At 53.2% G+C, this 16,028-nt stretch overlaps 2 protein-coding genes across 9 annotated transcripts in view; both read right to left on the reverse strand.

The window, feature by feature from the left end:
- Positions 1–3,046: 3,046 nt before the first annotated feature.
- CYP26C1 (cytochrome P450 family 26 subfamily C member 1) lies at positions 3,047–12,611 on the reverse strand. Its single transcript, XM_012454706.2, has 6 exons — positions 11,956–12,611; positions 11,161–11,385; positions 10,404–10,679; positions 8,809–8,964; positions 6,287–6,616; positions 3,047–4,297 (listed from the first exon to the last, which is right to left on the reverse strand). Exons 1-6 carry the CDS (start codon positions 12,157–12,159, stop codon positions 3,920–3,922), a joined length of 1,569 nt encoding a protein of 522 aa, XP_012310129.1. The 5' UTR covers positions 12,160–12,611; the 3' UTR covers positions 3,047–3,919.
- Positions 12,612–13,916: 1,305 nt separating this feature from the next.
- Positions 13,917–16,028, reverse strand: part of EXOC6 (exocyst complex component 6) — a 227,817-nt gene continuing 225,705 nt past the window's right edge. For 7 of the 8 annotated variants that reach the window (XM_064374113.1, XM_012454790.2, XM_064374115.1 and 4 more), the window contains one exon: positions 13,917–15,183. In XM_064374113.1, coding sequence (XP_064230183.1) covers positions 15,051–15,183 — 133 coding nt within the window. In that variant the 3' untranslated portion in view covers positions 13,917–15,050. The remainder of the gene's footprint in view (positions 15,184–16,028) is intronic. The other variant, XR_001107871.2, reaches the window with a different exon arrangement.

Below are 16,028 nucleotides of genomic sequence, written 5' to 3' on the forward strand. Positions count from 1 at the left end.
CACTGTCCTCACCCAGGTGAGAGTGTGCTCGGCCCGAAACTCAGGCCTTTGCCGACCCCTAATAGGAGGGGTGAAGGAATCCGTACTGGGAAGTCTTCAGTACTTTGCCCAACTACAGTCACCCTCTACTGCAGCCAATGACGGGAGCTCGGACGCTGCGGGACGCGCACCTGTGCTCCCGGCTCTCCATCTGGCGGAGCCTCCCAGCTCGGGACCAGTCAGGGCCACACGGTCCGTGGGTTTGGGCGCTGAACGCACGAGCGGCGCCGAAAACGAAACAGAATGACGTGTGTTTGTTTAGAACTAACACTGGCTCTGGGAGAAGCACGCCGCACGCCTTGGAGAGCGTCCCTTGGAGATGGAAAACTGCTCCTGAGAGCTTAAATGCGTTGCCCTTCTCGCGGTGGTCCCCAAACCCGGAGGTATCAGGAAATATCTGCCGAGGTCGTAGGGACCCGCACAATCCTAGCGACGCTCCAAGCCGGAGTCGCCGCCACAGGGCATGTTTCGGGGGGATCAGCGTTTCCCTATAACTTGCCCAGTGTTTCAGAGGCTCTGGGCAGGGTTTCAGTCTCTGGCAAACGATTTGGTGGCTGTAAATACGGCGAGCCAACCTCTGGCCACCGCAGGAACCCGGGCCAATCGCGCTGGAGGTAATTCTCAGAAATCCCGGGTCCGCCCCTTTCTGGACAGCGCCTCCGGCCGGTGTGCAAAGCCGGCGAGCGGGGACATGACCTGGGGCCCATTCCCAATCCTCGGGCCTGACCCGCCTGTGACCCCTGACAGGCCGGACCGTGACATCCGAGTGATCTCTGCGGGGCCACCTCGCCAAGTTCAGCGCACGCCGGGTCACAAGATGAGCTGGAAATTGCCGCAGGGATAAAAAACGTTTTAATCTATCTGTCCATCGAGGCCGGCGGGGGCGTCAGACAGGAAAGGATTAAATGTGAGAGTGAACGATCATTAAAGAACATCTTGAAGGGGGGCAGGGCGGGGGGGGGTCAATAAATTACCAGCCCAATAGGAACTTTGATCTAGGAAACTTGCCAAGCTTTAGTGGGTGGTGGTGGGCGGGGAGGGGGATTGGTTCACTGAAAAACAACTTGTTTCGAAGATGTTTACAAAACAGCCTCCCTATCGCTAAGGGGCAGGGGTGGGGAGTCGGGTTGTTTTGCTGGTGGGGAGGGGTGAGGGCGCTGGAGTCACAGCAAAGCAGGCCACCTCCACTTTTCTCCTTTCAGCCCCTCTTCCCATTTCTGAACTCAGGGTTTTATACCTGCTGTTCCCTCTGCATGAGGCACCCCTCCCCTACGCCACTGCTGACTGGTTCCTTCCCAAGTCAAATGTCACCTCCTCCAAGGTTCCCCCCACCCATCCAGCCTAATTTAGCCGCAGACACTCTGTATCACAGGCCTGTTTTGTTTCCATTATGGCGCTTATCACCGCTGGACATATTCTTACTCTTTTGTTTGCTAGTTTATTTCTTGTCTGTCTCCGTCTGAGCACGTCAAGTGCAGGGGGGCAGGAACCTCCTCAGCTCCTTCCCTAGAGAATCTGCAGCTACTAAGACAGGAGCTCAGCTATCCCTTGAAATTACTGAGCATGATGTACCCATAGAAAATTAAAATTGGAGCCACCCCTACAGAGGCTTAGAGTTAGTCCAGACCCCAGAGCAGGTCTACTAGGTCTTCTTGGAACCAGTTCAACTGGCCTTGCTTCTGAGGGTCCCCACCCCATTCTTCTCTCCTCTCTCGAAATCACATCAAACCGGAAGCCTGCATCCTTCTCCTCATCCAAACCCTTGCTTCTCAGGCCAGGCTGTCCTCTGCATCCTCAAGAGTCCTCTTCCATAGCCTGCCACCTTTGCTGCCCCGGCGTCTGCCGAGCTCAGGGCCTGGCGCCAGGCTTTTGACTGGCAATGGGTGATGAATTGCCCTGTATAGGGATTATGGCGGCGTCAGCCCAGGTCGGAAGGGCCCGCTGTGCTCTGGAGCTACCATCCCTGTAAGCGCCTGCTGTGTCCCCCTTCTTTCTGGCCCCAGGATCCACCTTAAGCATAAGGTCAGGAGGGCACTGGCTTCCTTCTGGTTCACTAAGGGGTCAGCTCCGGCCTTGGTGGCTACTTCCCTGGCTCACCAGTTAGGTCCAGCTGCCCCCGCCTGTCAGAAGCTGGGTGGCAGATTGAAGTGGGCTTTTGGGAATGATGACATAGAGGCTTTTGGCTTTGATTTACACACTGTTTGGAACCTCTGTACTGGAACAGTTGAGAGAATCCTAAAGTCAAGCAAGGGCTTATCATGAAAAGGAGGCCAAAGGGTTCAGCCCTACCTGATGGCTGCAGGAACAGAGGTTGGGGCAGAAGAGTGAAGGGATAGGTTGGGAAGAGCACTGGCTGAGGAGTCCAGGAGCCCATTGCTGAGCTTCTCAGGTGAGTCATTCACCTCGATTGCTCCTCAATTTCTCCTCTGTGATAGAGAGGATGGTGAAGCAGTAAAACCAGAAGTCCCTGAAATGGCAGGGAGGGGTAAGCGCACAGGGACTGGAGTGACAGGAAAGCAGTGACTCCAGGGTGCAGTGGCTCATGCCTGTAATCCCAGCACTTTGGGAGCCAAGGTAGACGGATCACTTAAGCCCAGGGGTTTGAGACCAGCCTGAGTGACATGGTGAAACCCTGTCTCTACTAAAAATAGAAAAAAATTAGCTGGGCACTATGGCACATGCCTGTAGCCCCAGCTACTCCCAGCTACTTGGGAGGGTGAGATGGGAGGATGGCCTGAGCCCGGGAGGCAGAAGTGGCAATGAGCTGGTCATGCCACTACACTCCAGCCTGGGCCACAGAGGGAGATCCTGTCTCAAAAAAAAAAAAAAGAAAGAAAAAAAAAAAGTCCCTGAAACCTGGAGACAATTCACAGCCCAGCTTCAAGGGTTATACTCAGAGAGAAGTCAGGGGAGCCCAGGCCCCAGGCTGCCCAGCTCCCAGCTCCTCTCTGGGTATACTCTGTGGTGGGTCCTTCCCCGGCCTTCCCAACCCTCACCCTGGTGCCTTCCCCTCAGGGAGCAGCTGCCCAGCTAAGCCCTAGCCTCCCCACTTACCCACTCCTAAGACACTTTATTTCTTGGCCTTCCAACTTTTGATACAAATATCTAAACCTTTCCGATTATGTCTCAACTTCCCATGAACCTAATGCAGCGTTGGAGACGTGTTGGTGTGCCTAGTCTCTATATACATGAGAAGATTAAATGCGTTCTTGAAGTAGGAATTTTTCTTTCTAAGAAGTCACCAGCAGAATCTAGTGACCTTGAGCCCTTTAGAGCTCCCACGGAGACCAGCAGAGTGGCCAAGGCGCACAAAGCCGGAGGCCAACTGCCAGGAGGCCTTCCGTCTGGCGTCCCCTGTTGTGTTTTTCTACTCCCCAAAGCCAGGCGAGGGTTGCGCCCACAGCTGCGTCCCCGCTTCTCTACATGGGTTGTAGGTCCCACCGCGTGCTCGGGTCTCTTTGCAAGGTCCTCGAGTTGCAATATCCCTACTCCCCTACCACCCCTACCCTGCCTTCCTCATCCATGCACCCTCCCTGGATTGGCTCGGGAAGGGGAAGTCAGGCAGCATCTAGTGGGGATCTATCTATTCCCTCCATTCCTGCTTCGAGAGCCTGCAAGCTTGGCCCACGACCTTTCCATCCTCTGGGCGCGGCGCGCAAAAGCCACCTTCGCATGGGCTTAGATGCTTCTCTGGCACAGCATCGGTGGCTCGAGCTCCTCTTCCCTCGAGTCCGGCACACATTCGCGTTTGGTGAACGTTTGTTGAACGATTGTTGCATGAGTGAACGACAGGATGCGCGACGCTGCAATGGGGAGCTGCAGATGGGTGGCGCTGCCTGCTACAGCCACTGGCCAAGCCGTGTCCTACAGTGCAAGCAGGTCAGAGGCATAGCCCATCCCCCGCAGCCGAAGGCGCGAGGGGGTGGAAAAAGAGCCGCAGCCCGTCCACCGGGTGCACAATGGGCACGGTCTGCATTGCAGGGAAGGCGGGTGTGGCCAGCTCCCAGCGCGCGGTACGCACCAGCTCCACAGCTAGCAGCTGGAGCACAGCCTGCGCCAGCTCCTGGCCGAGGCAGCTGCGCGCACCGCCACCGAACGGGATGTAATGGAAGCGGCTGGAGCTGCCCCGCCAATCTTCGCGCGCTGCGCCGAAGCGCTCCGGGTCGAAGCCTTCGGGAGGGCTGCGGTAAACCGCAGCCGTCTCGTGCGTGTCCCGGATGCTATACATCACGCTCCAGCCCTTGGGGATCTGGTAGCCCTGCGGAGAGGCGAGGAGACCAGCCTGACCACTAGGCATCTAGTAACTGGGGGCCCTGAACCGACCCTCCACCCCAGTGGAGACTTGCGAAAACCGACCCTCCACCCCATCAGGCTTCCGAAAACAAGGAGGAAACCGCGATTAACCCGGAAACCAGGAGAAAGCTCTGTGTTCCAATCTCAACTCCTTCACTGGTGAAATATATGACCTTGGACTAGATGTGCCGTCTCTCTGAGCTTCAGTTTCCTCATTGGAAAAATGAAGAGGAAAATGCCCACTTTGTTGGTGAGGATTCAAATTAAGGAGTTGGCACATATGAGTGTTCAGTAAACGGGACCTATTGGTTAGGTCCCCGTTTGGTTTTGTCTGTTTTTTTCTTCTGACCTTGGATCCGGAGACCTAAATTCCAGTGCTGCACCTACCAGCTGCTACGGTGGGAGAAATGCACATGACAATTCCTTGAGGTCAGTTCCATTGTAGCGCTCTTCTTTGCACTGAGCTGAAAACCTCCCATCCTTCCCATCCATCAGCTGGACAATAATGTTCAGATTTGGTACCCACACTTTAAGAAGGTGCACATGAGAATCAAACTGGCCAGTCCTGAAAATGTTGGAAGGCAGCTTTCATGTTCCCTCTGCCCATCCCTAGCTTTTTCAACCATTTGGCTTTTTGATATGCCTTCCAATCCCCTCACTACACTGCTACCCTCATATCAAGTTCCAGGGTGAATACTCAAAACTTTCTAACTGGGGAACAGAACATCTTGGAATCATCCCAGGAGCTCTCTCTCCTCTCTAGACATCAGTGTTCTGGGAACTGGAGGGTGGCTAAGACCCTTTCCTGTCCTCTGCTCACCTCCTGGTTCTGTGCTCCCCTCCTGCTTCCCCTAAGGTCATGGAGGGCATTTTGGTGCCTGTAGAATGAAGCTTGCATTCCAAGACTGAGTCCCCATCCAAGACACCTCTCATCACCACCTTTGTCTGAGTCTGCTCTCTCTGTGGTGACCTCTCCCATCCTAACCTTTCACTGCTCCAGTTCAAATGCCAGTTCTCCAAATGTGTTGGTGTCATCCAGCACTAGAGACCACTCTCTTCACACCACAAGTGGAATGAGGCTGTTGGTCCTGGTCCCCTCCCTTTCCAAGTGGAGTTCCTCCAGGGCAGAATCCCAGTCCCTTTGATGCCTCCCTAACCCTGGCACACAATATGCCACAAATGTTCACTGTGGCAGGAGGTGCTCATCTTTGCCTGGAGCCACCCAGCCACCAAGCAGGGGACTGCAGTGACAGCCTTTCAGACAAACACCCGCTGCTTGGCACGGCCAGAGCCCCAGTGCCTGAGGCCACCACAGTACCCCCACAGCCTGGCCCCACCTGGATGGAGTGTCAGAGCTGGAAAAGACCAAGACAGCTTCCTTGCAGAGAGTAAACTGAGGCCCAGAGTGAAGAGGGAACTGCACAATGTCGTACAGAGATGGAGTCAGTTTTGGACTTTAACCTTGCTCAGCCCAAACCAGCCTGATCAGTATTGTAATTCTCCCCACCCCTGGAATCTGGCCCCAGCAGGAGCCCTGGACGGGCTGCAATGAGGGGTTCCTTGATCTTGTGAGGGAGCCAAAGGGGTAGAGTACAGGACGTACTGGGGATTTCTCTTTGTTCTCCATCCACACTCACTGGCTGGGAGGGGGTACTGCATGGATAAAAGTGTGTTTTTTATTCTAAAACTCCGCTCTCATTGAGTTGACCGGTGTGGACCGCCGCCAAGAGCTGAAGCGTACGAGATCCTTAAGCTTGCCGGCTGGCCAGGCTTTGGTTCCTCAGCCTGGGATCCGGGGAAGTGGAACAAGGCTCAGCCCATTTTACAGGACTGAAGGCTGAGGCTCGGAGAGCAAAAGAGGAGACCGCGCCGTCTGAGTCCCTCCGCCCTCCTCCCACCTGGGCGCCTCGGCAGGCGGCAGGAGGCCGGCTGTGGGCGGGCGCGGCGCACTTACGTCGAGCTCGAAGGTGCACAGAGCGGTGCGGTAGCCCCCGGACACGGGCGGCAGGAGGCGCAGCACCTCCTTGACCACGCAGTCGACGTAGCGCAGACGACCCAGCGCTGCGAGGCTGAGGTCCGGCTCGCAGCCGCAATCGGGCAGGGACCCCGAGCTGCCTCCCGCTGCCCCAGGTGCGCAGCCGCACGCGCGCCCCAGCCCCTGCGCCACCAGCTCCTCTCGGATCTTGGCGATGGCCGCCGGGTGCTGCAGTAGCAGCAGGACGAGCGAGGTGCTGGCACTGGCCGTGGTGAAGAAGGCGGCGAAGAGGAGCTCCACAGCCGATTCCTGCAAGACAGCCCCGGGCGGCACTAAGTCTCCCGCACCGGAGCGCTGACCCGACGGCCCCGCGGAGATGAAAGTCACCCAGATTTACTACTGCGCAAAGCCAGAAGCAGAGAAGTGCTACTCCTGCCGCGACTATATGCACGGTTTTGAAGTGGACTAAATCCCAAGTCCGCCACTTGGGAAAGTCACCTATAGCAACTGACAAAATTAGGATCTATCCACCTGCCTTGCGATGGTTCCCAGAGAGAATGCGGGAACTTACTCTGTGCACTCTCCTTGGTGCTTTAAGAATATTCACTCATTCGGTTCTCACCTCCCCTCCCCTCTGTGAGGCACAATTACTGCTCTTGTTTTATGGAGTTGAAAACGGAGGCTCCGGAGAAGTGCTCAGGGTCCTACAGCTAGCACTCGCAGCTGGGCTCAGCGCTCTTAACCACCTGTGGTGCTGCCTCCAACCCCAGCGGAGCAGCCTGACAATGACTGCAATGCAACAAAGGCACCTGCAGCATCAGCAGCGCCAGCCTCCTACCAAGGCCAGCCTGACCACTTCATCCTCTCCTTACCGCAGTAGTCCCAGGAGTCACGAAAGATCTTCCTGGTCTGCTCTGCCCAAGAACGGCAGAGGAGGGGCCTGGTGGCTTCATCCTCCAGGCTCCAGTGCTAACTGCCTACCTCTGCCCTCTCAAGTCCCACCCAGTGTCTTGCTGGCAGCACCCACAGTTTGTTTTATACACTGATTCACGCTATCACAGGATGTACGTGTTCCTTCCCCTCCTGAACCTCGAGCACACCAGCTGTGTTTCGCTCACCGTTGTATGCCCAGTCCGAGCGTAGAGCCTGGCACTGAATAGGTGCATAATAATATTTGTGGAATGAAAGACCTGGTTGCCCACTAACCTTGCCCTGCACCAGACAAGAGGGTAACTGGGATGGAGACTCCAGAGCCCCCAACATCCTCCCTGCCCAGCCCCTGATGTCCAGGCCAGAACTGAAGATTCCTGGCCAGTGAGTCCCTTCCTGAGAACCTGGAGGGTACTATCACCCCTACCCAGCCCTGTCCACTCCTTTTTACTCTGCTCCCCTTAGCCCAGAAGAGTCCCTGTCCACCTGGCTCCCCCAGGACTCATGAGTCCATTGCTCATGTTCTGTTTGTTTGTTTTTGAGATGGAGTCTTGCTGTTGCCCAGGCTGGAGTGCAGTAGTGTGATCTCGGATCACTACAACCTCCACCTGCCGGTTTCAAACAATTCTCTGCCTCAGCCTCCCAAGCAGCTGGGATTATAGGCACCCACCACCACGTCCAGCTAATTTTTGTATTTTTTTAGTAGAAGCAGGGTTTCACCATGTTGGCCAGGCTGGTCTCAAATTCCTGACCTCGTGATCCACCCAAAGTGCTGGGATTACAGGCGTGAGCCACCACGCCCAGCCTGCTCATGCTCCTATTAGTTCCATTCTCAGAAAAGCAGCTAAAGCTGAGCCCCACCCTTCAGGGATGTCTGGTAGAAAGTGGGAAACTGAGGCCCAGAAAAAGGATGGGTGGTAGTTGCTTATGGAAGATTGAGGTCTCCCGATTTCTAACTTCCCCTCCCCAAACTTCACTCCTTTTTCGGTGCTGAAGTGGGTCCTGGGGCCATTCCAAAGCTTCCCCCCTCCCCTCCACTGTGTGTGTGATGTGAGTACATGGGGAGGGGTCCTAATTCTCCAGGAGATCCACAGCAGCCAGCCAGCAAGATAGAGGTGCCAAGTGCCAAAGTAGCTCATAGAAGGTGAGAGGTGATTTTGGAAGGAAGAGGGGAGCTTTGAGGATGTGGAGTTTGATCCTGAGCCCCTTAGAGTTTGTACAAAAATGAATGATGAGGGCTTTGTAGGCAGGGGGACAGCAGAGGCAAAGGCATAGAATGGCAGAGAAGTGGGTGGGGAAAGAAAAGGGGAGAGAGCCATTTGCAGCCGGAAACATACAAAGATGGGCCTAGGATTCTTGCCTTCAGGTCTCCTACTGACAAGGGTGGCGGGTGGCTGTAGGCTGCACAGCTAGCGAGTGTGGCTGAAACGTGACTGAAGCCCAGGTCTCCTCTTTCCCCTCATCTGAGGAGTGCCTCTGCCTCAAACTGGGGCCACACAGGATGTGGCTCTGGGGATGCAGCGCTGATGTAGGGACCCGCATCCCCAGATGCAAAAGATGCCAGCCCCTACCTTCAGCTCCTGCACGGAGGGCTCGTGGCCCAGCTCCCTTGTACTGTGAATGATCAGGTCGAGGGCATCACCTGGCTCTGCAGCCTTGTCCTCATGAAGCTTCTCAGAAATGGCCCCCTCCAGGTGCCGATGCAGCTGGTCCCTTGCCCGGATGCCCTGATGTGCAGGGAGAGAAGAAAGGTGGGGCAGGAAGACTAAGGGGGTCAGGCCTGGCCACTTACCCAGAAAACCTTCTCAGCACTGGCTCTGCCAACATCCTAGTGACAACAGCCTTCCAGCTTAGCTCCTGGCCTGGCATATGGCTGGGCACAGTAAATGGTTGGGGATATGTCCACTGTCCACAAACATCATTCTGTCTTGATTATCACAAGCCCCCTCTGAGCTGCGGCAGAGTTTACTGTCATCCTGAGGAGAAGATGCTGAGGTTCAGAGAGGTCAAGCAATTGCCCAGAGTCACACAGCTGTCTGTGACCATGCCTGGCACCAAGCCCAGTGTGGCTAGGGTCAGCCCATTGCCCTTTCCCTGCACTAGGCTCAGGCTGGGGCACCTTGATGCCCCCAGCAAAGCTCTGACTTAGAGGACACTGTTGGATATTGTAAGCATTAGCCTCTGTAAGGGCATAGGCAAGAGGGGATGCCTCTCCAGAGTTCCGGAAACAGCCACAGCAAAAGCATCCCCCCAGGGAAAGCACCATAATTCAGCACTTGAGTTCTGTAGTCAGAGGAGATGGGGTTCAAGTCCTGTTTCTGCCCCTACTAACGGTGTGATCTTGGTAAGTCAATAAAATAAATTTGGTCAATTAAATGAGAATAACAACACTTTGCAGGCTGTGATGATTAGATCAGAAAATGTATCTAGGTGATCAGACTATAGCATGATCTTTTTTTTTTTTTTTTTTAACCCGGGGTCTCGTGCAGCATGATCTTTTGTACATATTATTTTTATGCAGGTGACTGAAAATCAGGGAATCAAACAGTGGGAAGTCCCAGAACAGGGGGACCAAAAGGCGGGATGGGGCATCATAGCTATCATAGCTACTCTGCGGGTCTTGCCCATTTCTCTGAAGTCTGGAGAGGCAGCAGTTCTCTGATCTGGAAACCTAGCGGGCCCAGGGCCGGTGGAGCCGACGCCCATCCCCCTGGGTCCGGGGCTGGCGCCGGGCTGGTTCGGGGCGCATCTGCAGCCCTCGCTCTCTCCACGGTTCTGCAGCCATCGGGGCTTCAGAAGAGGTGATGAAGGCAGGACCCAGAGACGCCACTGTGGGAAGGGGTCGGACCGACTGGCCGGACGTCTGCCACCGAGACTCCAAACTCTGGCGGCCCGAGCTTGCTCAGGCTGGAGGGTGTACGGGCAGGCGCGTCCCACGGAAGGCGAGTGGCCCGCCTCGGGTCACACAAGCGAACCAGCACAAAGGCCAGGTCCAGAGCCCACAGCCACGCCACCGCCACGACGCCGCCCACCCCGAGGCCGTGCCGCCGTTACCAAGCAGAGGTGACAGACGCGCGGAGTGCGCCGAGGGTGACCCATCTGGGTCTGGGAGGCCAGCCCGCGTCGCGGAACCTCGGGAGAAGGTCTGGAGCTGGGGCGGCCGTACCTTGCGCAGACCACTGAAGGGCACGTCCAGAGGCAGTGAGAAGAGGTTCTCCACGAGCTGTTCGAAGGTCCGGGCCAGCTTGGCGCACTGAGCCTCGTCCAGCTGCAGCCCCAGCAGGATGCGCGCGGCCATGCGGAAGGTGAGCGCTTTGGCGGCGTCGTAGACCGAGACCGGCCCGCGCGCCGCGCACCAGGAGCGCACCTCACGCCGCAGCGCCCCCTGCAGGCGCGGCACGTAGCGCTCCAGAGCGGCGCGGCTGAACACGCGTGCCAGGACCTGCGGGAGCGCGCGTGATCAGTGCTGGCGGCGGTCGGGCCTTCTCTGCTTGGCGATTCCGGAATAGCCAGTAGGCCAGTTCCGGTCCTTACCGCTTCTTTTAAGCGGTCCATACCTACACTTGGGGGCTTTTGCTTTCGCCATTTTTCCCAGTTCTGCCCTGATGCACATAATCCCTCCCATCTAGTCTCCAGCTGCCATCTCCTCCAAGAAGTCTTCCCTGGCCCCTCTCTAGGTCTGAGTCTCCAGCGCTTCTGGTATCACAGCCACAGAAGATGGGAGATGAAAGAGCCCTTTAGCGCAGTCCTAACTTTATAAATCGAAGCTGAAGGTAACGGACCCGCCCAAGGCCACCCGCTCCTTATCAGGCACCTAGGTCGGATTCACAGTGAATGCAACACCGGGGACCCGGCCCGACCCATTGCAGATGCCGGGGACCGCGGATCCGACATTTCCACGGCCCATTCCCGTTTCCACTTACCTTGCGCCGCCGCCGATGCGGATCGCCGACGGCACCTAGCAGTGTGTGCTCGCCCAGCAGGATGTGCGCGCTCTGTGGCCACTGGCTGCGCACCAGGCGGTGCTCGCCCAGCAGGATGGTGCGCACGTTCTCCGCGCCGCTGACGCGGATCACTGGCCGGCCCAGCAAGTGCGTCTTGAACACTGTCCCATAGCGCTCCCGGCGAGAACTGTGGAAGCGCGAGCCCTGCGAGCGAGGCAGAGCGAGGAGAGCTGGAACCTCTGGGCCCGAGCTGGGGATCTGACCCAGACCTCCCAACTGCCTTTTTGGTCACAACTCCCTGCTCCTGGCTGCCCCTGGCTGGCGCGTTTACAAAACAAGATCCCCAATGGGCCTGACAACTACTCTATGGTAATGTACATGCTCCTGTTCCTATTGGTGAGATGAGGAAACTAAGGCTCAGAATGAAGACGTGAGCGCCCAAGGACTCACAGCTGAGACCAGCCCCAGGCTCCTTTTCTACGCTTGCAGCACACGCTCCTCAGACCCCTTCCTAAGACCCCTTCCTAAAACCCCTTCCGTTGACTGCCTGCATTGTGTCGGGGAATTGCTCTGGGGAGAATTCCAGTGACTTGAGGTCCCTTCGAGGGAACGGAGTAGGTGGGCAAAGGCGATGAGTTGTGCGGGCTTCCTGGGGTCCTGGGTGATGAACAGGGACTGGCTACAAATCTCGTGGACATTGAGACTGAGGTGGGTCCAGTGGGAACCGGGAAAAGAAGGGATCATACAAGCGCTTGGGGTCGAACGACTGCTCACCTGAACTAACCAGTGCAGTGTTTCGCCGAAGAAGGGCCAGCCCATGGAGCCCTTGGGCAGAGGCAGAGTGGAGGCCCGGTCCCGGCTCAGCATCCAGCGGAGGGTCCAGAGGTGCTGGGCTAGGCTGAGCAGCAGGCCGGTGCACAGGAGAGCAGTGCCAGCCGCTCCCAGCACTGACAGGCAGCTCAGCCCCCAAGGGAACATGATGAGCCCGCGGGGCCCAGGCCACTCAGAGCACAGGGAGCGCAGGGGACGCAAGAACTGCTCGAGCAGTGCGAAGTGCTCACCTGTTCCGTCCGGAAAGAGTCTGGAGCTTGGGGGCCAAGCCCGAGATTTATAAGCTCGGCCGAGAACTCCGTTCTAAAAACAGACGGGCGGTGGAAGACGGCAGTGACTGTGCGCCCTTAGGAAATGTGCCTTCCTCGAGGCCGGCGAGCTCAGGACATTTTCCCAGTTCCTGGGCCCAAATGCCAGTCCCTCTTGGAAGATGCCCGCTGCCTTGGTAATGCTCACACCCAGCGGCACCTCCCACCTCCTCCCGGGCTCAGCACTCTTTGGATAGAAGCAGCGAGGGAGGGCGAAGAGAGGAGCAACTCACCAATGTTGCCAACCTGGTCTGCAGACCCCCGCCCCACCTCCTCCAGTCGTTTAACCCTTTTCGGCCCATCCTGGACACGTTTATATAGATATTGGCTCTCTCCCTAAGGACTGATACCGGTTCACACAAAGTGACGTGTTTTGCAATATTTAAAGCGCTCCACGCAGAGTGGTGATTGGTGGCGGTGGGCAGCGGCACACTCAAGGAGGGTGCTCTGAGTAGGGAGTGGCAGCCGCTGGGGTGCGTGGGCTGTGCTCGGGGCTCGCACGGCGCACATCCTCGGGCCGGACCTGCGGGTTCGCGCCAGAGCTTCCTGGCTCTTCGCAGGCGCTCAGAAAATCTGCGAACCCAAAGTGCAGAAAAGACCCGGGCTTGCGCCCCGCAGCGCTCCTGGCCCACCCCGGCCGCTGGCTGTTTCTGTGATCCCCGCCCTCAAGCTCCTAGTGTTCCCCCTCTCGCCACTCCAAGGTGAAAGGACTAGGCTTTTCTCTCCTTTGCTCCTACTATTTTCAGGGAAACTGCGGTAGCCGATGCCTGCGTTGGCTTCGCAAGAGCCCACTAGGGATAGCGGGGACGAGATTCTCCGAGATCCTCCGACAGCTCCCCACCTCTCCCGGCTCTCTGATGTATCACGTCAGGTATCCTTCCATAGATGCCAGTTCCACTGCTGCCCTAGGCTTCATAAAGACGCCCTAAGCCTCCAGAAGTGGATACCCACGAGCACCTTTCCGGTATCAAGGACCGAATTCATCCTTCCCTCCCTCCCCCGATTCTGCCCGCGGACTCTTGTACAAATCTACACTGTTGCATTTTGGGCTTTGTGCGTCCCATCCAAGCGTTCCAAATGCCTCAGGACTCACTCGTCCTTGTCCCTACAGCGCAACCTGGGGTGTGTGGAAGGGTGCAGGGTGCTTGTATTATTGGGAAGAGTAAAGAGGACCCACAGTGGTCTGCTCCAGGCAATGCAAAGGCAGCATCTCTCTGAATCCCGGGACGTCTGAGCCAAAGCAGGGGAGACACCCAGGTAGGCTGGAGGGCTGGGTAAAGCACAAGGGATAGCCACATTCCAGTCTTCAGAAAGAGCTAGCTGTTCACCGCTCCTCTCTTCCAGATTTTACTGTGCCTCAAGAATTACCACGCTTTTCATGTAATATATTTAAAAACATGAAATACTGTGGATTAAGAGAAGATCAAGAGAACAAGTGCATATATATAATATATATATTGTTTGTTATATAATATTATATATATAATTTGTTTGTTCTGGTGCCACTCCCATTCCAATAACTAGGAAATAATATGCCTTTTCTCCAGGAAGCACTTATTTTAAATCAGCAAGCTCTTAATAGACAAAACAGCAATGTATTTTCAACAACTTGCTCAATATTTTTAATATTTCATCACAAAATCCAGAGATGTACCTATAATTCTTTACACTTATTTTACAGATTCAGGCATGGTTTCTTACAGGCATAAATCCTGAAAAGTCAAAGGAAGGACTCAGCATAAATACAACAAAAGGAGAATAAAGACTGGATTTATATTGCCATTTGGACCACGGAAACATACACAAAAGAAAATGTACATTTGTTTTAGGTTTTCCAGAGTTCATTTGGCTTGGCTTGTTTCCACAATGAGGATACAGTACTGAAATCTGCTATTTGAAGAAAGTAACCTGACCCCTGTGGTAACTTCTGTGTGTAAGAACCATCTACCCTCACACAAGCTGCACCTAAAGTGGTTAGCCCCATTTTGTTCCTGTCCTCTCTTTTAACTGGAACCAAACCAAACAAACAAATCCAGAATGGGGTCAGCTACAAGCAATAAAGTTAGAAATATTAACCCTGATGAACAGAAACAACACTGCATCTTTAGAAAATCCAAAACCTTTTGTTCATATTCAGAATGATTAAATTAAACCACCCAAGTAGAACAAATAATTCACATTCTTACTGAGTTAAATCAAGTTTGATTTCAGGAAGCTTTAAAGATTTGTCTATTTCCCCCTCAGAATTAGCAGAATTAGAAATTTTGGTCTGCTTAAATCACACTGAGGTGAAAATGAAAGCTAAAAGTCAGAAAATGGTAGTGAAATACTACCATATCAGACATGATTGCATTCCAAAGCCATATACTGATCAAAAAACAGATTATCATTCAAGTCTAAATAGAAAAAAAAAACTTATGAGTAGAGATATGTTTTTCAAATGTATTTGTAATCAGTTTCATGTACAATTTGTGAGAATTTATGTATTACACTTCTGCATTTTTCCCCTAAAAGTGAAAAAAAATGGTCATTTTTTTCCATATATAAAATAGTATTCGATTATTTAAAAATCCATACAAATGATATTTATTACTATTTCTTGTTTAAGCCCTCCTGTATCTTCTCTATTGTATTTTTGGATTCTGTAAACAAATTACTATATCATGACCAATACTTGCTCAAGATCAATGTTCACAGATTTGGTGTCACTGAGTGCAAGCGACATGAAGTCTATGTGTGCTGGGACATACCATTCACCAAACTTCTCAGCTGTTTCACGACTGTCTCTATCAGCTTCTGTTTGTCTCGATCATTCTTCCTGAACTGAGCAAATATATTGTTCTTTTTGCTAGTATCCTTCATCCTAGAAACATATGTGAATGAAGAAGCTTAGTAAAAGGAAATTAAAAGCTAAGCTGTCACAAGTTAAATATCTTGGCATGCTCTGAATTATCTCACACTAATCCTATGCTTGAAAAATATACTTCAAAGAAAGTAGGTACTAAATAAATATACAGATATAGCAACCATGCAAAAAATTAACTTTATTTTACATGCTGTATTAAGTGGTATTTTTGCATTAGTATATACATCTAAAATATGCCAGGTTTGGTACTATCATGCTATTTTCTAATATTATTCCACAAAGTATGCTAAAATACATACCCTCTATAGACTCTGCTAATCACATTCATAGCAAGATAAGGTGAAAGGAAAATAGCATTAGAAAATGTAAAACAGTAATGTTTTTGGCTCAGTTGCATTTCATGGCATTGTAAAATAAATTTGCATTTATTTAAAACACTTCTTCTTGTCCATTCAAATCAAATACACCACAGATAGTTTGAAATATAGGAAAATAATACACAATTTTAATTTAGAAATTGAAAATTTTAATAGTGATACTTTTTAATTTTATTTTTATTTTCTTATCCAGCAGCCCCCCAGAATCACAGCAGATTCAGAGAGACTCCCAATAGTGGTACTTTAAATGAAATATGATTGAGTAAAGAAAACGTCTGCCACATAATGAGAAGGAAAAGTTGACACCTAAATTTATGTTTGGTTGGACAAGATGCATCAGTAAATCCTATTACCTTGGTTTTTATTACATATTTTTTTCAAATCACGTATTTCTCTACCTGTAAAGAATCCAAGTCCATAATGCTAAGATTTAGATAATACTGGTGGCAAACATTCCAATTCCTG

This window comes from Aotus nancymaae, unplaced genomic scaffold (genome assembly GCF_030222135.1).
Source record: "Aotus nancymaae isolate 86718 unplaced genomic scaffold, 86718_ANA_hifiasm-v0.15.2.pri h1tg000010l, whole genome shotgun sequence".
Lineage (NCBI taxonomy): Eukaryota > Metazoa > Chordata > Mammalia > Primates > Aotidae > Aotus > Aotus nancymaae.

Coding starts and splice junctions, on each gene's coding strand:
- CYP26C1 (XM_012454706.2), bottom strand. CDS start 12,159: ATGTTCCCTTGGGGGCTGAGCTGCCTGTCAGTGCTGGGAGCGGCTGGC. Junction 6,617..8,808: donor CCTCCGTGCAGGAGCTGAAG/GTAGGGGCTGGC, acceptor GCTGTCTTGCAG/GAATCGGCTGTGGAGCTCCT. Junction 4,298..6,286: donor TGTGCACCTTCGAGCTCGAC/GTAAGTGCGCCG, acceptor GCCTCTCCGCAG/GGCTACCAGATCCCCAAGGG.